Here is a 25,086-nt window from a genome sequence, read left to right as displayed (position 1 = left end):
AGTTTTGATTTTGTTTTTAAAAAGTTGCAATTTAGCTCTGGCCAGGTAACTTGGTTAGAGCATCATCCTGATATGCCAAGTTTGCAGGTTCAATCTCTGATCAGGGCACATACAATGAATGCATAAATAAGTAGAACAACAAACTGATGTTTCTCTTTTTAAAATCAATCAATAATTAAAAAAAAACTAAAAATAAATCAAAGCAAAAACTTGTATTTTAATTTTCTTTTATAATTATATGAAACATTTGTATGGTTCCAAAGTCTAATCTATAAAACAAGTATATTTGGAGACATCTAGCCTCTATCTCTAATTCCCTTACTTTTTCCTCCCTTTCCAACCATTTTTAAAATCAGTTTCTGATATATCTTTCCACTAACTCCTCCCCCCAAAAAACCCTGCCCTGGGTGGTGTAACTCAATGGATTGAGCGTGGGCTGCAAACCGAAGGGTTGCCGATTTAATTCCCAGTCAGGGCACATGCCTGGGTTAGGTTAGGTCCCCAGTAGGGGACATGCAAGAGGCAACCACACATTGATATTTCTCTCCTCTCTTTCTCCTTCTCTTCCCCTCTCTCTAAAAAATAAATAAATAAAATCTTTAAAAAAAAAAAACCTACATTCTTCTCTCACACTTCATAAAGGGTAGCAAAATATACACTCTGATATTCACCTTGCTTTTATTCATTTGTTAACAGATCTTGGAAATCACTTAAACAATACTATCTCACAACTTTCTCTTCTTTCACAACTACATATACTATAGTTTTTTCAACCAGTCCGTTTCCAATCTTTTGCTACTTATTATAACAGGACTGCATTCCATATACACACACGCACATGTGTCTAAAGATAGGAAAAAAGATTTAAGGGAGAAAGAAAGTGGTAAGGAAATTAATTTTCAAAGTCCTTTCTACCTGTAAAATATTTTATTGGGCTATGCTAGGCACTTTATATGTTATTTTATTCACTGCTTCAAAAATACTGTCAATGAGGAAAATGAATCCTTATTTACAGATCAGAGAGATTAAATTAACCAGACCAAAGTTAGGAAGATGGGCATAACTGGACCTGATTTAGGACTGGGGCCAAGTTCTGTGCTTTTGTTGTTTATGAAGTAAAGGATGAAAACAGTTAGTTTTAAACATCTACCCAAAAAGTGTTACATAATTGACACAAGTAGCTACAAATCAAAATTACACTTCTCAAATATACTCATGCTCACTTTAAAATATATGTGAAAAATACTGGACTCATATAAGTAATACCAAAGGGAGTAAAACACTTACTTGGATCATTTAGTTCTGACAGGCTTGTTTTCTTTTCTTTCAGGGTTGTGATTCTGGCTCCTTTTGCCTTAGGTAAAACAACTTTCCCATTAGTCTGTAAATAATTCTGTCTACTATCATCACAATTCACAATAATATCAATTGGGACCTTTCCCACACTGTTGCCATAAAACTTCTTGACCGTTATGTTTTGTGACTTCTGTCCTCCAGAATTCTGATGATTTGACATTCTTAATAATGGTCCGGTTGATTCATTCAAAGTTACAGCTTGTCTGCAATTTCTTTGCAAATCCTTAGGAAAAAGAATACCACAACTTTGGCATTTGGTCTGAATTTCTTTTTCTTTTTCACATTTTGGACAACATTTACACTGTTCAGAAAGCTTAAGTTCCAAAAAAAAATAAGACTTTGGCATTTTATTTCAACATCAAATAACAAATACAAAAATCTCAAAATTAACTCTTTCCCCCCCATCATCATCACCACAAATAAATCCGGAATATGCCCTATGAGTTAGGATTTAGTATCAGAATCCTGAGAAAATTTTTTGAGATCTTCTAGTGCGGCAGTCTCCAAAATAGACTGTATGACTCAAGGGCTACCTAAAGATTTTCAAAAGCATACAGGGCACAAATGATCTTAAGGGAATCAGTATCTATTCTCAATTTCTACATATAACCTTTCCAAAAACCGGTATGATTATACTTCTGATGTCAAGGTTATCTCCTGCCACAAGTGCTCTTCTACACCTTAAAGAAGAGAAAGAAAAAAAAGAAAAGAAAAGAAAAGAAAAGAGAAGAGAAGAGAAGAGAAGAGAAGAGAAGAGAAGAGAAGAAAAGAAAAGAAAGAAAAGAAAAGAAAAGAAAAGAAAAGAAAAGAAAAGAAAAGAAAAGAAAAGAAAAGAAAAGAAAAGAAAAAAGAACGCTACCCTGGCAGGGTGGTTCAGCTGGTTGGAGCATTGTCCCATACACCAAAAGGTTGTGGGTTTGATACCTGGGCAAGACACATACAGGAAGCAACCACTGATGTTTTTCCTTCATATCAATATCTGTATCTCTCTCTCTCACACACACACATCCATAAACATATCCTTGGATGAGGATTAAAAAAAAAAAAAAGAAAGAAAAGAAAGAAAGAGTCCTGACCAGTGTGGCTCACTTGGTTGGGCACCATCGCACAAAGTGAAAGGTCACTGGTTCGATTCCAGTGACTTTGCAGGGCACATGTCTGGGTTGTGGGTTCGGTCCCCAGTTGGGGCACATGCAAGCATTTGCTGTTTTTCAGATTGATATTTCTCTCCCTCTTTTTCTCTCTCCATTCCCCTCTCTCTAAAAAATAAGTAAAACTTTTATTATTTTTTCAATTTTTTAAAGATTTTATTTGTTTTTAGAAAGGGGGAAGGGAGGTAGAAAGACAGGAAGAGAAACATCCATGTGTGAGAGACACATAGATCAGTTGCCTCTCACACGCCCCCAACCAGGGTCCCAGCCCACAACCAGGCATGTGCCCTGACTGGGAATCAATCAGTGACCACTCTGTCTGCAGGCCAGCCCTCAACCCACTGAGCAACCCCAGCCAGGGCAATAAGTAAAATCTTTAAAAAAAAAAAATACCACCAAAGGATAATTTTAAATGTTGAAAAAAAAAAGAATGAATTAATTGTAAGTTTTGGTTAACAAAAACTTTGCAAGATAATTGATAGAATTCTAAGATAGTGCTTCCAAAATATTTTAAGGAAGGCCTAATCTAGGTTACGGTTTTGAGATTAAAAAAACCTTTTTTTGACAGTAGAGTATCATGCAATTTGGGGCATATAATTTAGAAGAAGTTCAAGGAATTGAGTGATAACTACTATAATACAATTCTTTCCATGGTCTTGCATTTATTTATGTGAACAAGTTTCCTCAGCACTTATTTCTATAAGAAGAAACATAGGAATAGATGTTGAGTCTCAGTATATACCATATTTTCCATAGACACATGAAGTAATTAAGAACAAGTCAATATCCCTAATAAAAAGATGCATTTCAAATAACTTTATGCCAAATACTTATCAAACTGTAATTGCAACAATATACAATTTTAATCTATAAAAGTTATTTTTGTATGTTATATATATTATATACTGTATTCTTGTTTAAAACTTAAGTATAACTGATATACAATATTTTATCAGTTTCAGGTGCACAATATAGTGATTCAACATTTAGATACCTTACAATGCAATCACCACACTAAGTCTAGTAATCGTCTGTCACTGTGCAATGACAATATTATTGACTATATTCCCCTTCACTTTTTTCACCCATCCCTATCCCCCCTCCACTCTGGCAACTATCCATTTAATCTGTTTCTATGATCTGCTTTTGTTTTTAATAAATAAAATAACCTAAAATAATTTTTTTTAATGCTTTGAGCTTCATATCACAGGAAATTAAGTGAATAAATATTTGTTGTGACAATGCATATGACAGAATGATATGGTAACTATTAAGACTTACTGTATTTGGATGCTACCAGATCCATATATAAGAAGGGAGACCTAAGCATTTTATTTTAAAAAGTTACTCCTTTTACTGTGTCAGCTATTACTTTCTGTGAGACCATTTAGACTTTAGATGAAAAATGTTCAAAGTCAACTTAAAAATTCATAAGAGAGTACACAGTTGTTTAAAATTCTTTTAAATCTTTTAAGTGACAGGAGTTTTCAAGTATTTGCAAGAATACTAAATGGCAGGGGATAGCTATAAAATATTACATCTGTATATATAAATATCAAAATTCTTTTAACTGAATGCTTAAGTTCTATACATTTTTTTCTCTGTGAATTTATAATTCAAAAATATATACAAAGCACACAAGCAAAATAAGTCTAAGGGCCACTCTTCTAGTCTGGTCCCCTATTTTAAGTGTGAAAAAAATGACGAAAAAATTGTTTACCTTGCCTAACATGACCAATACAAAGCCCTTCTCTTATACCATGTTCCCTATTCCAGGATCTACCCTAGATAACAAAATTATGAAAACCAAGCTGCAACCAGGCCAAAAAAGAACTTAGTAAAACATCAGGTCATTACCACAGGATGTGTGGGTTATTTAAAAAAAAAAAAAGAAAAGATGTCTCTTTCTCTGACAGTACATGAGAGAACTCTTCTTATGCTATTTGTGAAATATAGGTATAAGGAAATTATTTTTCTCATAGCTCATTCAATAGCATCCTATGTATTTTGAACACATAGATAACAGCTAAACTATGCACACAACTGGTTGGATACAAACAGGGGACAGATGGTCTCACTCATATTTTAGCCTTTTGCCAAAAGAAAAAGAGAGAACATTATTTTTAAATGAAATACAGCAATGCAAATTCACAACAATTTTATGTTAAGCATAATTTCTTCTGGAAAACAAAGATCCACAAAAGACTTATAAAATACATCCAAATTACATATCACATACTATTTGCCAGTTTCTAAGCATAAACACGAGGTCTGTTCAGAAAAAGTCCAGCCACTGTTAACAAAGCCAGAATGGTTTGCACAACTTCACTGTACTAGTCAGCGTGAGCATGTGAGCTGTGTGGCCATCACGTTCAAAATGACTGAGTGAGTGGAGCAACAAATCTCCATCCAATTTTGCATTAAGCTTGAACATTCCTCTGCGAGAACTATTCGGATGATGCAGAAGGCCACAGCTATGGGCAACTGGTGTTTGGCAGCTTCATCACAACAACGTGCCTGCTCATGCATCACATCTTGTGCAGAGGTTTTGAGGAAACATCAAATCACCCAGGTGACTCAGCTCCCCTACATCGCAGATTTGGCACCCTGTGGCTTCTGACTTTTCCCAAAACTAAAATCAATTTTGAAAGGGAAGAGATTTCAGACTGTCGATGAGATTCAGGAAAACGTGATGGGGCAGCCGATGGTGACTGGGAGAAGTATGTGAGGTCCCAAGGTGTCTACTTTGAATGGGACTGAGGCGTCATTGTCTTATGTACAATGTTTCTTTTATCTTGTATCTTCTTCAATAAACGTCTCTATTTTTCCTATTACATGGCTGGATATCTCCTGGACAGACCTTGTATTAACCAAGGTAAAAGTATCAGTAATGTGAAAATCAACATTGTATGCCTCTTGATATAATAGTAAGATTATAGCAACACACCTGAGGATTCTTGAAAAATGTATAAATCATGAAGAAACATCAGACAAATCCAACACAAGGTTCAAAGTGATCTATACTCCTCAGAAATATCTAGTCTTCTCACAGATACTTCTCACAAATATCAAGGTTATAAAAGACAAGAAAAGACTAAAAAAGACTAAAGAAAATGGCAATTAAATGTAACATCTAATCCTGAATAGGATCCTATATTAATAAAGAACATTAGGTAAAATCTGAATGGAGTGTATGAATTACATGGTAATTTTGAATCCATGTTAATTTTTAAATTTTGACAGTTATAATCTGATTATATAGGAGAATGTCCTTTTTCAGTTTTCGTTTTCTTTTAAAGAAACACACTAAAATATTAGCTATAAATAAGCATCATGCCTATTTCTTATACTCAAATGGTACAGAACAATACACAGACATGTATGTTGCAAGGGAGAAGGAAAGAAGGCAGAGGGAGAAAGAATAATAAAGCAAATGTGAAAAACCGAGGAATCAAAAAAAAGGATATGCAAATACCCTTTCTGTTTTGTTTTGTTTAGTTTACTGTACACTGAAAATTATTTCAAGAAAATTCTGGTTGAGAGCAGTTATTTGTAGTATGTTGCAAGGGAGGCACTGATACATTCTTTTTAGAAAAAGACATATTCTAGATCTTGGATAGTTAAAAAAAAATGGCCTAGTAAAGGCAGAAAAGCTTGCCTAAATAAATTTTCTGATTCTCTTCAAGTCCTATGAGAAAAGGTCACCTAAAATTCATTAAGTACTAAAAATACCATCTGATTGACAACAAAAAAATAATTTCTCTACCCACCTCTAAATCAGTTAAACACTTTTTTGAGGCAGGAGACAGAGGAGATGTAGACTGATATGTACTGTGACGTTTCTGTGATACTTTCCTCTTAATTTCAGACTCCAAGTGTGATTGAGACTCTTCTGTTTTCTTCATGAGACGATCTAAAGGAAGGAGACAAAAACAAAATTAAATTTGATAAATTCCTCATGATCCTTGTTATGAAAAAGTACTAATTTATATCATCAAAATTTTTTAGTTAAAATAATGTTTCAACACGTACAATAAAGAATAACCGGAACTTTAAGTCAAGACAATTGCATGATACAAGATTATAACATAGTTTAGCAAAACATAATTATGAAGCTATAATTATGTTTATAATTATAAATTATAATTATAAATCCCAGTTAATATTTGGATCTGCATTTAACAAAAATGCTAATATAATGATTTCAAATTGTAATCAACTGAATGTGTAACCATTTCAAGATGATTTCATTTACAATAAATTCTCAAATCAGTTATAAAAAAAGGTTTTCTAAATATTTCTATTATATCTGGGAATATTCTAAAGCCAGTGTCATACCTTTATATCTACCTGTCATACAACTACTCAAAATCCTTTAAGAATGTAACAAATAAAACTACACACTTACCAACACCTTGGGGCCGACCTAACCTTACAGGATTACTTTCAAATTTTTGGACATGAGGTGGGTATTCTTTCCTATAAAAGGAAATTTATATGGTTTTATTCTAACAGAAAAAACATTGTTCAAAAGGAAAAAAATTAGAAGCAAAGTGTAACTTCTTTGCTATATAAAAATGATACTATAAAAATAATAAACCTATATTACACAAATATACTAAAACTTACTAATACATTATAAGAACCCTAAAGTCAGTGACTATCATTTATTTAGACTGTCAATCTATCAAAGCCCATAGCAGGCATCCAAATAACTCTCTTTTCAAAGTAGTCACTTTAGAAAGTTAGACACTTATTCCCCAAATGCACAAAACATAAAAATTTTTCTTTTGGAATTTGCTTCATAATCAGTTTATAAAAACCATATTACAAAATAACTTGTAATACTTAACTGTTACACACTTGTTGGGTAAAAATACCTCTGAGCTTAATAATACTCAATTTGCCCAATTTTGTTGTAAATGCTTCTAGTTGTTTAAAAACAAACCAATAAATAAAAGAATACACCGTAAATAAAATATTGGCCTTGAGGAGAATTCCAAAGTCACTACAAAAAGTGTTATGTATAAAACCAGAAATCATGGAATGAGTATTTTAGTCTTATAATATTACTATATAGGGAATATATTATATTTTTAATATAGTAATTACATTATCAGACTTCATATATAATTGATTTTCAGAATTTTGAACACAATCCTTAGTAAATATGGGTCCTAAAATTAACCATGTAAGTCCAAATATACACTAATTTGGGGGGAAAGCAAAAAACCTATAGGTAATTGTGGGATAGGAGCATTAAAGGAGATTTGCAAAATGCAATAGACTAGAGAGCTATAGTAGCTAGATACTATTCATCCTACAGAAAAGCTTCTAAAAACATTCCAATTTTATTTAACCAGGGAATTAAAAATATGAAGTTATTCTATTATTTGTAAATCCATTCACACTAGTGATTGATACCAAATTAATTAAACAAAAACTCTAAAGGAAGTTTCCTGTAAAGATGTAACACCGAATTTTAAAGATCAAACCACCTAAATTGAGAACAAAATGTGAAAATGGCACAAGAAATAAACAGTAAGAGTAGTGATAGTAGTGAATTTGTAATAACAGTTAGCAATTAGTGAGCATCATGTGCCAGGTACTGTTCTAAGTGCTTTCCTTCCATTAACTGTGTTAATTCTTACAATAATCTTATAAAGCATACACTATTATTAGCACTTTATAAATGAGGCAACTGAGGCACAATGAGGTTAACTAACTTGCCCAAGATCACACAACTATTAAATAACAATGCCAGAATTTGAATCCTGCTAAACTGCATTAATATTGATAAGTACTGGTGTTTTCATCATTACGGAACATCATTTGATACAAACAGGCAATTTCCACCCTGCCAAAATTTTGATATTAGTGAGGATATGAGTTGTGAGGATGAGAAAATGCCTTAGAGATAGTGGTAGTACTAGTGCTATGAAAAAGGTAGGTTTTTCAGCTCCTAACTACACTAATTTAGCTAAAAATAAAATGTATTATTTTTATATTCCATACTTTCACACTAAAGAGGAGATAATATTGTCTTATCTTTAAATCATGTAACTAATTTTTAATCTCTAATTTTCATAACTGTACACTTTGGAAAAGATACCAAATTTAAAATGCAAAGGAAGCAATAATTCTGAGGTAAAGTATGATGATACTATTACAGTTAACTCCAAAATCTCTGTGCATTATATATTTTTTAAAATAGTGGACAACGAAACAGATATTCTTAAATACCAAGGATTATCAACAATGTAAGTTAGAGTGGCCAAAAACCCCCCTGAAAATACAGATATGTTGTAGAATGCTGTAAGCACAGCTTTGTTCAGTAGCAACTGACATAAATGATGAGACCATAAATCATAAATGTGCATGGACTGATGAAAATGTTGCATTAATACACTGTGTTCTTTGCAATTTGATCAAGTGCACTGAGTCCTGCATAGGAAATGAATACACTGAATACATCATGTAATATCCATGACCTTATCATGTATTATAATTTAATGTTAATAAACTATTATGTATATTTGCTAACATACCAGACATTATGGCCACTCTATATCCAATATTTGCTTCATGTTTCCCTATGTAAAGAGGACAAATTAAGTTTTGTTTTAAAAAAATGTATTATAATAAATAAATTACAGAAATACAAGCATGCCTTAGGTTTAATAGAAAAAATATAAGAACTTCAGTATAAAAGCATTAGCTTTAAAAAAGAATTTAAAAAACTCCAGCATTAGTAACTTGTATTCTTTAAAATTTAGTTTAGCTTTAAAAAGATTTTTGCTAGGTGAAAAAAAATCAAATTTTACGTTAATTTCTTGGTTTAAGAGTTTCATCACTCTACAGATACTAAAATTTCAAACTCCAAACTGAAAGGAAGCTCAAGCCTAGCATTTAAATTCCCAGTAGATAGTTCTTTCCCACCTCAAACCAAGCAGAAACAGAGAAGCTTCCCTGTCAAGCCATTACAAGGCAGGAAGTTTTTTTTAGGGCTTCTGAGGGTTTGTGTTTTGCAAAGAAGTTTTAGAGAAAAATCTCACCTCTGTGGACCCAACATTTTACAAGATGCATAAAATGAATTGGGACAGCTTTTTTCCCCTTCTTTGCAGAATTGTTTAAATTAACATTAGAATGCTCTGTTCATTAAAGGTTAGGCCTCAGCCCTAAAAGTTTTTTTTAAAAAAACTTAATTTTAGCCCTGGCTGGTGGAGCTCAGTGGATTGAGTTCAGGCCTGTGGGCTGGAGGGTCGCCGGTTTGGTTCCGGGTCGGGGCACATGCCTGGGTTGCCGACTGGGTCCCCAGTAGGGGGTACATGAGAGGCAACCACATACTGATGTTCTTCTCCTTCTCTTAAAAAAAGAAAAAATAAATAAACTTAATTTTAGAATAATTTTAGATTTGCAGAAAAGCTTAAAAGACCATTCATAATTCCCATACTGAGTTTTTCCTAATGTTCACACCTTCATCACCATCATACATGTCAAAAAAGAAATCAACATTGATATACTACTGTTAACTAAACCCAAGAATTTATTCAGATTTTACCAGCTATTCCACTAATATCTTTTTCATTCCAGAATCTAGTCCAGAATCTACTGCATTTAGTTTCCCATCACCTAGACACTAGAAAAGAACTAATCAGTTGTTTTGTAGAATGCACCTCAACCTGGGTCTATCTGACTGATTTTCTCATGATTAGACTGAGTTGTGGGTGTGGGGTAATAGTATCACAGAGGTGCCCTTCTCATCACATATCAGGAGGTACATGGTATCAATATTATTTATCACTGGTGATGTTAACCTTGATCATTTGGCTATAGCAGAGTGTTTGCCAGGTTTCTCCACTCTGAAGTTACTATTTTTCCTTTGTACCCCTATTTGGAAGCAAGTCAGTCTCCAGCCAGAAAAGGAGTGAGGACAGTTAAGATCCACTTCCTGATGAGGGGACTATGTACACATATTTTTTAAAGTTCTTTAGTAAACAGCTATCCATTCCCCAATTCATTTTGTGCAGCTCGTAAAATCCTAGGATAGTTCAATAAATAAACTTATTCAATCATTTATACCAGTATCACTTCTGAATATTTTTTGTATTTTAGATTATAATCCAATTGTTTCAGTTTTGGCCCTTGGAGCTTTTTCAGTCGGCTCTTGTGTCCTTTTGATGTGACCTCATTCCTTTCTTTTGTTTTTTTATTCTGGTAAAATATAGATAACATAAAATTTACAAAAATACAGAACCCTTCACTAATCTGCATATCACCCTTGTACAAGTGGCCATGAAAATCTTCTCTGTATTATTCCAATTTTAGTATATATGCTATCGAAGCAAGTACCCTTTTGTTTTTTGAGTATTTGCTTGGTTTCTGACCCTATAGATGCTCCATTCATTCTGTGTTTTTCCTTAACCTTCCCTAGAATCAGCCATTTCTCCATGTTACTTTTATTATAGAGAGTGGTATTAGAAACCAGGATCCAGGGGCTGGTGCTTTTGGGGGGTTTAGTTTCAATGATAGCTCATTTTTAATCCATCTTCCCAGTGCTCTAACTGATCTCAAAAATGTAAATTTCTGTAAAATAAATCACTGTATTCATTTTACAGTTAAAATCTCTTATTCCACACTCATGTTAAACTTGTCTAATTTTCAAAAACATGTATTAAAATCTCCCACAGTTATATTCTAACCAAGAACTTCTTGCTTATTTTATGTTAGGGGTATACATTTAGGGTTTTTTTGTTTGTTTTTCTTTAAAGATTTTATTTATTTACTTTTAGAGAAAGGGGAAGGGAGGGAGAGGGGGAGAAGAAGTGCAGTGGGTAAGAAATACATTGATCGGTTGCCTCTCACATTCCCCCAACTGGAGACCTGGCCCATAACCCAGGCATGTGTCCTGACTGAGAGTCAAACCAGCGACCCTTTGGTTTGCAGGCTGGTGCTCAATCCACTGAGCCACATCAGTCAGGGCTATATTTAGTTTTATGACAACATTTAGTTGTATCTCTTATAGACTGTGTCCTTTATAAAATGTGCTCCTTCATCCTATATAGTGCTTCTAGTTCTTAATGCCATCTCATTGTTATTAAAATTCTACTCAGATCTTTTGTGACTTTAAACACCCTTTCACTTACAGATTGTTATTTTGTCTCATTCTTGTACACAATATAATATAGTTGGATTTAACCCAATCAGCTTGTCTTTTATTAAATTTATTCAACGTGGTCACAATTATTATAACAGCTAATAGGCTTCATGTTCTCCTTTCTTGTTGCTTTATTAGTTGTTAATTTTTATATTTGTATTTGTTTCCTCTTTTCCACTATTTATACTGATTTAGACAATTGCTATTCATTGCACACTCCAACCATTAACTTAACGAATGAATAGTTACCCTCCCTCTTTGGACCATTATTCCAATTGCATATTTCTATTCATTAATGTTATCAAGATTCCATTTTCAAGCAAGATAGTTTACTGCCTCCGTAATAGGATGAGATCTTTAAAATTATTTTACTTGCACCCCACCCCTCACAATCCACCTCCAAAGAAAAGGCCTTAAAGAATCCTTTTACTTCTGCCTTTCCACCACCCCAACACCTAGATTTTACTGGAATAGTGTAATTGTGTCAAATTATTAATTATAGATAAAAAATTTTTTTTTAATTTCCAAGACTTACCAGTTAATTACACTTCCCTACCTAAAATGCCCTAAAGGCTCAAACTCTTCAGATTACCTTACAAAGCTTTTTAAAATATGGATCCTAGCTGACCTCACTAAGACTCACCTCATAACATTTTCCACTTTGCTAATAAAGTTCCAGATACATTGGCCCTTCTTTCTGTTCTCTGGACATGCCACACTCATTCCTGCATTAATATATTAGTACCACCTCTTTTCTATCTGGAAAAGCCATCTCTATGATCATGGCTTGACAGACTCCTCACTTAGTCCTTGGATAAATGTTAGTTTCATCATAAAGAGTTTCTCAAAAATGCAATCCATACTATCATTATCACATCATCCAATTATAATTCTCTGCAGAGAACTTACTATTTCATGTTTCCTTGTTAATTATTAGTCTGTGCCCATCAGAATTAAACTATAGGAGAGCGAGGATTTTGTCTGTTTTTTCCATCTGTGTTCTTCACCTAGAACATAGCCTGCTTATTGATAAATAGTAAAAATTAAAAAATGTGTATATCTGCCCTGGCTGGTGTGACTCAGTGGACTGAGTGCCAGCCTGCGAATCCAAAGGTCGCTGGTTTGATTCCCAGTCTGGGCACATGCCTGGGTTGTGGGCCAGGTCCCCAGTTGGGGCGTGTGAGAGGCAACCGATCTATCAATGTATCTCTTGCACTCCACTGTTTCTCTCCCTCTCTTTCTCCCTCCCTTCCCCTCTCTAAAATAAATAAAATCATTAAAAAAAATTTTTTTAATGTGTATATCTAAAAGGCAGAATGTATTTAGAAATGTATTTGAGGTTAAATATTTGTTTAAATATTGCTACACAAGGATAATAATGTTTTTAAAACTGAACCACTGGCCACCATGCAGAGCCACTACATACTAATTCAAAATATTAATTTGTCAGTTAATGTACAAATATAATTCAGGCATCTGAAAGGCACTCTAAACATGCTTATATTTATTGATTATAGAGGCTGTTTAGAAATTAAATATACCTAGACTCTCTAGTCTGTCTTACTTCCTTGTCTATTTCTACTGTTTTCAATCACTGTTTTCTTCATAATATCTTTTATTATGTGGCAACACAAACCATCCTTCTCTTCCCCCACTTATTCTTCTTTAAAAAAAACAAGTCTGTTGCTCTTATCAAATATTTGTTTAAACAAATATTTATAAATAAACCTCAGAATTGATCAAATTTCTTGAAGTCACTGAAATTTTGACTAAAACTTCATTAAATGTACTTGAAGGATTTTATAATATATAAATTAGTAATATATATCACTATTTATATTATTATAAAGTAAATAAATATAAGCTTGCAATATTTAAGGTTAATATCAAATAACAATCCAAGAATATATGCCTAAGATTATATTCTTTACGTATACTTATAAAGAAATTATATTATCATTAATTTTCTTACTAGATCTTTAATTTTAGTTGCTACTGTGAATGAAACTTTAGTCTTTTCAATATATACTCCAATTGATCAGAAGTGAATAAAAACCTTATTATTAATAATTATTAGTCTTGTGGCCTATTGTAATGGTTAACTCTTATTAACATTTCAGATGACTCTTATAATTACAAGAAAGACAATTATCATCTGAATATAATTTTATTCTCAAATACCTTGAAACAACAATTTAAAACACTATTACATACTGGTATTACCTCCCTGCAAAACAATTTAGCAGTACGTACCAAGCATTAAAAACGTCTGTAATGTAGTCCAGAAAAATCCTTGCCCAGAGCCATATATTATAGAAAGCACTTAATTTATATATAAAGCTGTTAATCACTGTGTCATATACGTAATAGTAAGAAACCACCAGAAATGGACTAATTGGTAAATAAATTATGTATCTTCAAGACAAGCTATTATGAAGTCATTAAAAATAATATTTAGAAGCCGACTTAATGGCAAGGAAAAATGCTAGAGCATACTGTTAGGTGAAAATTCAGGATACACAACTATATTTTTATTATGACTCCACATGTGTAAGGTATATTAAAAAGTTATTAAGGAAAAATGACTAGAAAGAAATGCATCAAGATCCTAATAACTCCTTGGATGGGTTGGCTCAGTGGGTTGGGCATCTTCCCGCCAAAGGAAAGGTCCCTGATTTGATTCCCAGTCAGGGCACATGCTTGGGTTGCAGGCCAGGTCTCTGGGTGGAGTGTGCAAGAGGCAACCTCACACATCTATGATTCCCTCTCTTTCTCCCTCCATTTCCCTCTTGCTAAAAATAAATAAAATCTTTTTTAAAAAAGATGCTAATAATTTAATTTTATAAAAAATTATAAAATCTCTAATTATAACACTTTTCAAACACATACTTCTAGTATTTCACATTTATTCTTTCATTGTACTTTTTCACTTTTGTACCTTTTTGTTGTTTCAAAATTCTCTAAAATATGCACACATTCTTTACAATAAAAATAATATTTTTTAAAATTTTAATTTGAAAATCACTATGTGCTTCAATTTCATAAGGGTCAATAGACTTCTTTATGTAGGGACAAGAAAAAAAGACACAGTTCTAACACAAGATTAAATATTCTAAATTCCTGGCGCTGTCACATACACTGAATTCACAACCCATGTGTCCATGAGTCAGAAATTGGAGTCATTCAAGTTGTCAAAGTCACCCACTAGCAATAATTTTTTTGTGTGTAAGCTCTGGAACTTAACATTGTTATTTATTTATTATTTATTCCAGCTTAGTTTTACACTTATGACACACCTCACTGTGCCCAAAATATAGTACAAATGGAAAAACCATCGTAGGTAAAAGATTACCTTCCACAAGTACCTAACTTTTGCTTATTAAATCAATCTCTTTCATAAATAAATCACTTAGTTCCAAGATTTATTGTCCCTCATGTGTTAAGGGACTTTATTACTCTAAAAAAATTAGAAAAAAAGACGTGGCTTAGTGTTCACAGAGGGAAAAAGCTTATGTGAAAAAATTTAAAAAGTGAAATCTACTGACACAAAAGTTCTCAGATTATCTCTGACAAAGCTAAACACAAAATAATTTTAGGTAAGGATACAAAGGATTAAATGGGCTAACCTCAACCTAATGGTAACTAAGCCACCAAATAAATCACTCAGGTATATTCATTACAAAGTATTTAGAAAAACTTGCTGCTTGCTGCACATCTACCCCTAGCATTAATCTTAGTACAAAAGACTGAAAGAATTTCAGTAGCTATCAGTATTACAGAAATTTCAAATTTTACATTGTATAAGTCAGTTTTAAATAATTATTTCATTTGTCTCTCACAAATCTTTAAAGTTCAGCAAATATTACCACACCCGTTTTAGAGTAAGTCATGTACCTACTGATAATGCTGGTTACTTATTTCTACATCTCTGACTCTTATTCAGTACTATTCCAACAAGTGTGTAAGCAAGCTTCAAGAGGGCAGGAATTTCTGTCTGCTCCCAGAAGAGCACCTGGCACAGAGTCATTGAAAGATGTGCTGAATGTATCAATAAATAATTTTCCCTACAGAAATATGCATAAGAAGCCAAAACAGTGGGAGAAAAATTAGTATAAATCCTCCAAGGCTACTGTAAATAAAAAAATAACATAACATCTTTATATTATTCTGATAATATAACAGTAAGTACATTTTATCTATCTATGGTATAGTGTACAGGAACAAATTTATTTGTATAAAACAAAAGTCTGTTTAAACATGATCACATAAGAGTGATTTTATATATATTCTTTAGAAATTTTATTAAAAACATCTTATTAATAGCCTCCCCAAACATATATAAGTCACCTATGAGTTAAAAACTTAATAGAGATAAAATGAGTCATCATTATCTGAAATAATAATGATTCACTCAAAAACAAAAATAGGTAGGTAACATGGGAAAATAATTTTTCTTTCCCAGAAGATAGGCAGTAAAATGTTGACATAACCCATTCATTTAAAACAAGAAATATTTGTGAAGTATTTCAGAATTAAAAAATATGCCTAAATCTTCCACTGACAGGATCATCTTTAAAATTGTATATCAGAAACTTGGTGTTCATGCATTTTATAAAATTTTTCAAGTTATACTCTTTGCCTTCTCCATACATTTAAACAAATTATAGAGTTAAAATTATGTCAATAAAATCACAGAATGTCCCTTCTTTTGACCTTCACCAATTACATGAAAGTATTTATTTAATACAAGGGCTGTTAACCCATTTTGGGGGGGAGGATTCATTAACTGCTTTGGAAACTCAGGACAACAAGAAAAAACAGGCACAGAAGCTATTCATGTGGACATTTGCTTTAGAAGAATCACTACCATTTCACTATTCAAGAAATGTGTGTTCTTATGAATTTGTTTCCATGTTATTTACATTATGCAACATTTCTGCTAAAGAATGTGTTTGCCATTATTTTTGCAAGGGAACAAACAGTAATCATAAAGTTCTGTTACAAATTTTTGGGTCAGAATTGGAATACATTTATTGTTAAGAATTTTACCTCCAAGCTTCAGGTATTCTAATTCCATTTCCCCCCTTACTCTACTGAAGTGTAAAATATAACAAGAAAGATTTTAATAATGGAACTGAAATCAACTTTACTACTAAGGCATTTAAACATTCTATCTTTAAAAGGAAAGTAGTCACACATCGTATAAATATATAATAACCACTCATGAAAAAATGTATACTAAGAATTATGATGAAATGGTACCCACATAAATTAAGTATCATGTTGTGCTATTAATATGTTTCCTTTAATTAAAATAATTACTAAGCTTCAATGATGACTCCAATCAATGGATTTTTTCAAAGCATATAAATCATCTGCTATTTACTGTTATACTCAATGCTCTAATTTCATCAATATTAAGCTTACCTTTCCTTTTGGTCCAGACTGCTTAAAACATGAAAAAGAAAAAAAATGTAAGAGGCAAGACCTCATTTTTGATATATTATTGTAGGTTTAGTAACTGTAGTCAATAAGGCAAAAAGCTAATGTGATTAATTTGTTTTAAACACATTATATATGTTACATACTATGTTCTGAATCTTGTCAGATAAATTTTTTTTAACTTTTATCAACACAGAAAATACTTTATATCTAAACATTTAAGGAAGAAAAAAGAATGTACAAAGATATGAAAAATTATTGAAACCTTTATTTAACCATCTAACATTTGAGGACATGTTAGAGTAGTTTATATAAATAGTCTTCAAAGAACAATACAATTTCCTGAAAGTGATAGAATTTTTAATGGTTCCAATATGAGATGTGATTATTTGCTTCTGAATAAGAGAAAAAAAAAATTAAGGTTGAAACTTTTGCACTAAAGCCTTAGTATATGGTTTGGGACATAAGGAAAGGCCTGCGATTTACAATCATGGGCCTCTAATCATATGCCCAATGTATAAAAGGTGCACCTTCTCCACAGTCATAGATTATCAACATCAATTACTTAAGAGTAAAACTATAAAAAATACTCAATTTAGAACAAGATTTACAATGTAGAAATATTCCTCTTTATTATAAATGGAATGAAATATTCGGAACTAACTCTAAGCAAAACACAGTTTACGAAATCCTCAAGTCACCATTACTAACTCTTGTATTCTTACCATGTGGAACATATAAGTATCAATTTAATCCTAACAAAATAAAGAAATACAGTAATTTACAAAAACAACATGGAAAAGTAACACTTTTAAAAAATATTTAAGAAAAAGAATTATTATAACTTACATGATGCCATATTTCAGATTTTACCTTTGCTATTTAAAAAATAGAATAATGTGGAGTTCTGGCCAAGATGGAGGTGTACGCTTTGCTTCCTCACAAAACCAAAAGAAAGGAACAACCAAGTTAAAAAAAAAAATAAAAATAAATTTAAAAAAAACCCAGAACTGCCAGAAAATCAAACTGTATGGAAGTCCAACAACCAAGGAGTTAAAGAAGAAACATTCATCCAGACTGGTAGGAGGGGTGGAGACAGGAAGCTGGGGCAGAGAGGTGGCGGCTGGCAGTCCAGGTCAGGCAAGGTGGTGGCCAGCAGACCGAAACATCCTACATTCCAGTGTGGATAAGCTCGGAGGAACAACTGGGGAGTGAGACCATGCAACCCAGAGTTCCAACATAGGAAACTAAGGCCTCAAAACCTCTGACTATAAAAATCTTTGGGGGTTGCAGTGGCAGGAGAAACTCCCAGTCTCACAGGAGAGTCCATAAAGAGGCCCACAGGATCCTAGAGCACACACAAGCCCACTCTTCCAGGGAATCAGCACCTGAAAGAGCACAATCTGCTTGTGGGAAGACAGGGAAATGATGGCAAGTGGGGCGAGAGGCGAGTAAGCTACCAAGTGGTATTATTCCCTCTCTGACCCCTCCCTCACATACAGTGGCACAACCTCGCCCTAGCGAATGCCTTAGGTTCTGCTGCTTGCAACATAACAGGTGCACCAGTACAAATAAATGTGAACCAAATGAAAGAACAGATCAAAACTCCAGAAAAAGAACTAAGCTACGAGGACATAGACAATCTATCAGATGCAGAGTTCAAAACACTGGTAATCAGGATACTCACAAAAATGGTTGAGTACAGTCATAAAATAGAGGAAGAAGTGAAGGCTATGCCAAGTGAGATAAAGAAAAATAGACAGGGAACCAACAGTGAAGAGAAGGAAACTGGGACTCAAATCAAAGATTTGGAACAGAAGGAAGACATAAATATCCAATGAGAACAGAATGAAAAAACAAGAATTCAAAAAAATGAGGAGAGACTTAGGAACCCCTAGGACAACTTTAAATGTTCCAACATCCAAATCGTAGGGATGCTGGAAAGAGAATAGGAAGAACAAGAGATTGAAAACTTATTTGAAAAAATATAAAGGAGAACTTCTTCAACCTGATGAAGGAACTAAACATTCAAGTCCAGGACATTCATAGAGTCCCAAAGAATCTGGATCCAAGAAGAAACACACCAAAGCACATCATAATTACATTAGCCAAGATTAAAGATAAGGAGAGAATCTTAAAAGCAGCAAGAGGAAAGGTAACAGTTACCTACAAAGGAGTTCCCATAAGACTGTCAGCTGATTTCTCAAAAGAAACCTTACAGGCAAGAAGGGGCTGGAAAGAAGTATTCCAAGTCATGAAAGGCAAGGACCTACATCCAAGATTACTCTATCCAGCAAAGCTTTCATTTAGAATGGAAGGGCAGATAAAGTGCTTCCCAGATAAGGTCAGGTTAAAGGAGTTCATCATCACCCAGCCCTTATTATATGAAATGTTAAAGGGACTTATCTAAGAAAAAGACGGTGGCCAAAACTATGAACAGTAAAATGACAACAAACTCACAACTATCAACTGAACATAAAAAACAAAAACAAAACTTAAGCAAACAACTAGAATAGGAACAGAATCACAGAAATTGAGTTTACATGGAGGGTTATCGGTGGGGAGGGGAAGGGGAAGAATGGGGGAAAAATGTACAGGGAATAAGAAGCATAATTGTTAGGCACAAAATGGACAGGAGGAGTTAAGAACAGTATAGGAAATGTGCCCTGGCTGGTGTAGCTCAGAGGATTGACCACTGGCCTGTGAACCAAAGGGTTGCTAGTTCAATTCCCAGTCAGGGCACATGCCTAGGTTGCAGTTCAGGCTCCTGGTGGGGGGCACATAAGAAGCAACCACACATTGATGTTTCTCTCCCTCTCTTTCTCTCTCCACTCCCCCCCAAAAAAATAGTAGTATAGGAAATGGATGGGCCAAAGAACTTGTATGTACAACCCATGGACATGAACTAAGCTGGGCCCGAGCAGAGGATGTTGGAGGGGAGGGGAGGGGATGCAGGATGGAAGGGGATAAAGGGGAGAAAAAAAAACTGGACAACTGTAATGGCATAATCAATAAAATATACTTAAAAAAATAAATCTATAAAATAGAAATAGAAGTGGCAATATTAATTGAATAACAATAAAAATTAAAAAAAAAGAAAAAGAAAAAAAAAAGAAGTGGCAATATGTGTCAGAATAAAAATATAGAATAATCTGTATAAAGTAAGTTTATGTTGTATAAATGATAGAAAAATGAAGAAATATTATCTTTACACCCCTATTAAAGTGGAACAAAATATAAACATAAAAGTTTAAATATTTACTTACATATTTGTATTTTTTCTTATGGAATTATATTTACAGGAAAAGAAAAATGAATGCCAAAAGTTAGGTATTAGTACCTAATCTAAGCCATTTCCAACTCTACACTGTTATACCTAAGAAGTGGGGTGAGTTTATTCCGCTCTTGTTTTTTTGTTTTTTTTTTCAAACTCACCTGTATAGAGCAAAAGAAAGAGGTAGAGATGTAGTAGCAGTAGAAGAAAAAGGTTTGGGTCTTTCAATAAACCAAGGGAATTAGAAAGGAAACAAAAAACAACATATGTATACTCATGCTCATTTATTATGATGATATCTGATTTGTAAGTCATGGTACTTCTATGAGATTCCTTAATGGGTATTTATTATCAAGTCCTGCCTTCAAGGAGCTTATATATTTAAAAAATAAAAAGCCCTTTAAAAAATAAGAGAGTAAAGCCTAATTAGTAATGTAGGACTTTGTAAATATGCCAATACACATTCTTCCTCCACTATTTCATTCTTGAACTAGTGGTATACTAGTGCTCTCAAAGTTAAGAAAGAAAGGGAGGGAGGGAGGGGAGGAGGAAGGAAACAAGCAAGCAAGGAAGGGCTGATTGAGTCTATTATCCATGACTTGATTTAGACTTCAAAAAATTCTTTCAAAGTACTGTTTTTATTAAGAATTAAATCTTGCTTATTCCAGGAGCCCATTTTCCCACTTATGGTGTATATGCTTTTGTAGACTTTCCTTTCCCCTATGGGGCTTACAAGTTTTTTTTTACTTATCCTTAATAAAAAGTGATAATGAAAAAAAATGAAACATAAATAAAACATAAACCAGTAAATGTGCTCTTGCAGCAAGTTCGATTAAAGTTAGGGGTGAAAATGGTATAGAGTTATATACACTTTTAAATTTCTGCATTGCTTTTTTCTATACCAAAGACTATCATCTTCCTCCATCACTATTAGTGTATAAACAACAATTGTTTTAACATGAATTGCATTAACATTTGAAATAGCAGTAAGAAAACAGGCTAGAACTGTAATGTGATCTGATACTTTAATAATCTTCATCCATCCCTTTTAGATTAAAAAGGTGTGACATACTTATTCCTATTTCTTACTAGATCTGTAAATTATTCAAAATGCAGGTCTGATTTACTTAAGAGACAAATTATACCATTCACTCCAAGAACAGACTGCGTGTATGAATTACCAACTGGTGGCATTTTCTTTCATTTCAAATCAAGAACTGAGAAAATAAGAAAAATTAGGAGAAGCTATAAAGCCAACGTGCTCATCCTCATCTGAGGCCTGCACTAATTAAAACCAATGAGCGTGTAGCAAGCATCCTTTCTTAATTACTTTGAAGATGTGGTTCCTAGTGCATGCAGTGTTCTTGTTTAACTAGTATACTCAAAAGCTACTTTAATACTTTGTACATCTCTACTATTGCATTTACTATGTAATCATCTGTTCACTTGTCTTTCTGACCTCTACCTTAATCAAACTTCAGCTTCAAGGTATGGACTTTGTCATATTCATCTTTGACTACACTGTACCTCTCTATGCCTGCTATGTGGCATGAAATGAATGTTTTTGACAGAAAAAATTGGAAAAATTTTCAATGGCTTGTCTTTGAATTTCAAAATCTTTTTACTGATAGTCACACTGCAACTGGAGGAATAAGAAATGCTTATTCTGTAAATAAGAAAAGTAGAATCTGTCCTGCTGACGTAACTCCTCGGGTTTTCCTTGTTGTCCCTAGTTGTTCTTGTCAAGTATTTTCACTGAGGATTGTTTCTTTAAATACAAATTAACCCAGTTTTGTTTTTTTTCAAAGAAACAATACTTTATGAGGTAATACCATTTCCTATTAACAGAATCTAATATTTTATGCAGATGAGGAATGGTACACATGAAAGGTAGACTGTGTGCTGAGACTTAGAATAAAACAAAACAAACTAATTTCCAGATTAAGGTCAGTTTTTTAACATTGCCAATGAGGAAACAAGGGATGGAGAGAACAGGTCACAGTGCAAATAAATCCAAATAACAGATAACTTCAAAAGTAGTAATACTTTTGGTTGTAGAATATATCACTTGATTATAAATTAGTATTTCAACTTTGAACACATTTTCATATCAAGTACACAGACATTTATCAGTGATGGATTCTATTAATGGGGTCAGTGTGTGAGAAACTATACCTCTCTCCTTAATTATTTACTTTCTTGTTTCTGCCACATGTAGGCCAGACAGCTTGATTTGTTTATGTACTTTATAGTAAAGCAAGCCTATGTTATGTGCAGTAATTTCTCTTTTTAATTGAATTTCTCAAATATTTTATGTGAAAACAATGATAAATATATTTAAGCAAAAAAAGGTTTTTTCACTATCCTAATATATGAGAAAGATTTAAGGTTTTTAAGTCAAAAATATATGGTATAGCAAATCTATGTAAATATAGTAAACATAGCAAGGGTTTCTAAAAGTCAGGACACTGTTTCTGAATGAGTAGCAGTCTTACTTGGTAATTTTAAATAATAAAGAATGGTATCTAGCATGCACATCAAATCTTTAAATTTTACTAGTTATAAAAATTTTTATGCAACAATTCATAATGCAAGAAATAAATACATTATTTAATTGTTAGAGCCTAAGAATTTCTTAATCAACTGATATTGAGAACTGAAATTTTATAACCATTTTTTGATGGTTATGAAAAACCTCAAAAGCATTTAAAACACCAAGCTTTCCCCACTGTTATTCTCATTATTTCAAGGTTCAAAGTAGTACTCTCAAAACCAGTGAGAAAATCCAAATCTATTAAAACTACTAAAACACAACATTTTCTTACATATTTAAAACTAATAATGTGATTTATTTTGATACCATAAAATCCTATAAGCCTTATAAAGAAAGTAAGGCAATAACTATAGTTTTATTCATCAGAGCTAAACTTCCAGCATTTCTGTCAAATGCTTTAAGTTCAATGTTGTAAAGAAATTAGGGTAATTTAACTAGAATATAATGCAACTGAATGGCTTTTATTCAAAAAGTCTCTATTTACAGAATGTAATTTATTCAAAGGTTGATATAAAATAATAAAACTCTAAGACATGAATTATTTCAAAGACATGAATGTATCTTTATAGACAATAGAAACAGTAAAATTTCACAAGTAAAAAATGGTTTTAAAAAAATAGTGAAATAATTCTTATTAAAGGGGATGGTATGTATATGCTAAACAACGGCAACAGCTTACCTTTGGGCTGCTGTTTTTACTATTGGTATCTGTGCATTAGCATGATGAAAACATCTACCATCAATGACAGTTCCAGAACATAATGATGCATTTGATGTATTTTCACTGCAAATTCAAGAAACAAAGTAAGAAAAAATTACATACACATGTGCAAAATAAATCCTTTAAAATCTGAGCACACGAACAAAACCACTTAAAAAATTTATATATAAACTCAATTGGTCATGTTAAATTGTCCATCAGGAATTCTCCATTTGCTGAATTTGTCTTTGAATGTTTCCAATACAGTTCATGAAAGAAGATGAAAAGCTAAATACTAAAAGAGAAGTCAGGAAACCTAAAAGAATGCTTTGTACTGTAAGATTTCTGGCAACTTAATTTAAATATATTTTCTCTTTTTCTATTTGGAGGCTATTTATTAAAAGTTTTTAAACTATGAGTATTAGTTTTCTTACATGCCAAAATAAAAATATGTTAATTGTAAAAAATAATAATAATAAAGAGTCCTAAATTCTACTTCTGACTCTCCCACTGACTCAAAAGTTACTTAGCCTTTATGTCACTCAATTGTCTATCTATAAATTGACAAAGCAGAAATGAAATAGTGATTTTCAACTGTATGTCTGGGAGATGCAACAGCCCAATCATGTCAGTAACAGTGGTTCACTATGACAACCACTAAGAAAGATTGAGTTGTATCTAAAAGAGAAATAAAAAATCTTTTAAAGTATTAAAAAAAATCCCTTATTGAGATAATCCTGACAAGACTCCCCTAAATGAGACATGACTATCTACCCAACAATGCCTTCTACTTCTAATATCATGACAGAGATTTTACAAACTGTATGAAAGCAAGCTCATCTTATAAATTTTAGTCTACTGAAATTTTTCTTGCAATATTTTTATTTAGAACCAAGAAATCACTGTAATTGACTCCATTCCTAAGAATCAAAATCCACACACTGGGACCACTCTACTTCTTGGCCGTACTGACAAGAAGTGAAAAGAAAGGTACAGGTTGCGCCAATTGGCCACAAAGATAGTTTTAGTGTCAAAGCCTTTATATTTTCTGTAGGAATATGTGGTGAAGTGCCTATACCTCAATTTCTTTTTGTTGCTCAACATGTTAAGTCCAATTGGGTTGCCTTTTAAAGGTTTTAGATTTTCAGTCTTGTTTCGTCTTGCATATGTCTTCCAGGAATCACCAGAACCAGTAGCAACAATTTCAGATCGACGATTTAACTGGAAAAAAATCCATGAATGGTAAAGAAACAATGAATACCATAATATGATAATTTATCAACAACTACTTGAAAATCTATTTATTAAAAGGGTAGTAAAAAGTACCAAGCTATTAAGGAGGAGCAGGAAGGATGGCAGTGGCATAAATCCAAGAGTAGTTCAACTATACTTTTTTCCTAAGTACAATACAAATATATAGGAGAATGGGTACTTATATTATTTTCTTTTCAT

General features: G+C 32.7%; 1 protein-coding gene and 1 non-coding gene across 7 annotated transcripts in view; both read right to left on the bottom strand.

Moving 5' to 3' along the window:
• SENP6 (SUMO specific peptidase 6) overlaps positions 1-25,086 on the bottom strand; it is a 112,060-nt gene that overhangs the window by 47,245 nt on the left and 39,729 nt on the right. For 3 of the 6 annotated variants that reach the window (XM_053913517.2, XM_024576679.4, XM_045184794.3), the window contains 6 exons: positions 24,713-24,855; positions 23,614-23,718; positions 17,092-17,112; positions 6,916-6,986; positions 6,278-6,420; positions 1,288-1,579 (listed from right to left, as the gene is read on the bottom strand). In XM_053913517.2, the coding sequence (XP_053769492.1) occupies positions 1,288-1,579; positions 6,278-6,420; positions 6,916-6,986; positions 17,092-17,112; positions 23,614-23,718; positions 24,713-24,855 (775 nt within the window). Of the gene's footprint in view, positions 1-1,287; positions 1,580-6,277; positions 6,421-6,915; positions 6,987-9,055; positions 9,201-17,091; positions 17,113-23,613; positions 23,719-24,712; positions 24,856-25,086 lie in introns of those variants that run through there. The other 3 variants (XM_024576680.4, XM_024576681.4, XM_045184795.3) reach the window with 3 other exon arrangements.
• Positions 10,752-10,855, bottom strand: LOC112319377 (U6 spliceosomal RNA). Its single transcript, XR_002976324.2, has one exon. It is a non-coding gene; the product is annotated as a U6 spliceosomal RNA (small nuclear RNA).

The sequence above is a fragment of the Desmodus rotundus genome, chromosome 11 (genome assembly GCF_022682495.2).
Source record: "Desmodus rotundus isolate HL8 chromosome 11, HLdesRot8A.1, whole genome shotgun sequence".
Taxonomy (NCBI): domain Eukaryota; kingdom Metazoa; phylum Chordata; class Mammalia; order Chiroptera; family Phyllostomidae; genus Desmodus; species Desmodus rotundus.
The sequence above is the reverse complement of the archived record's forward strand: the minus strand, read 5'-3'. Positions and strand labels throughout refer to the sequence as shown.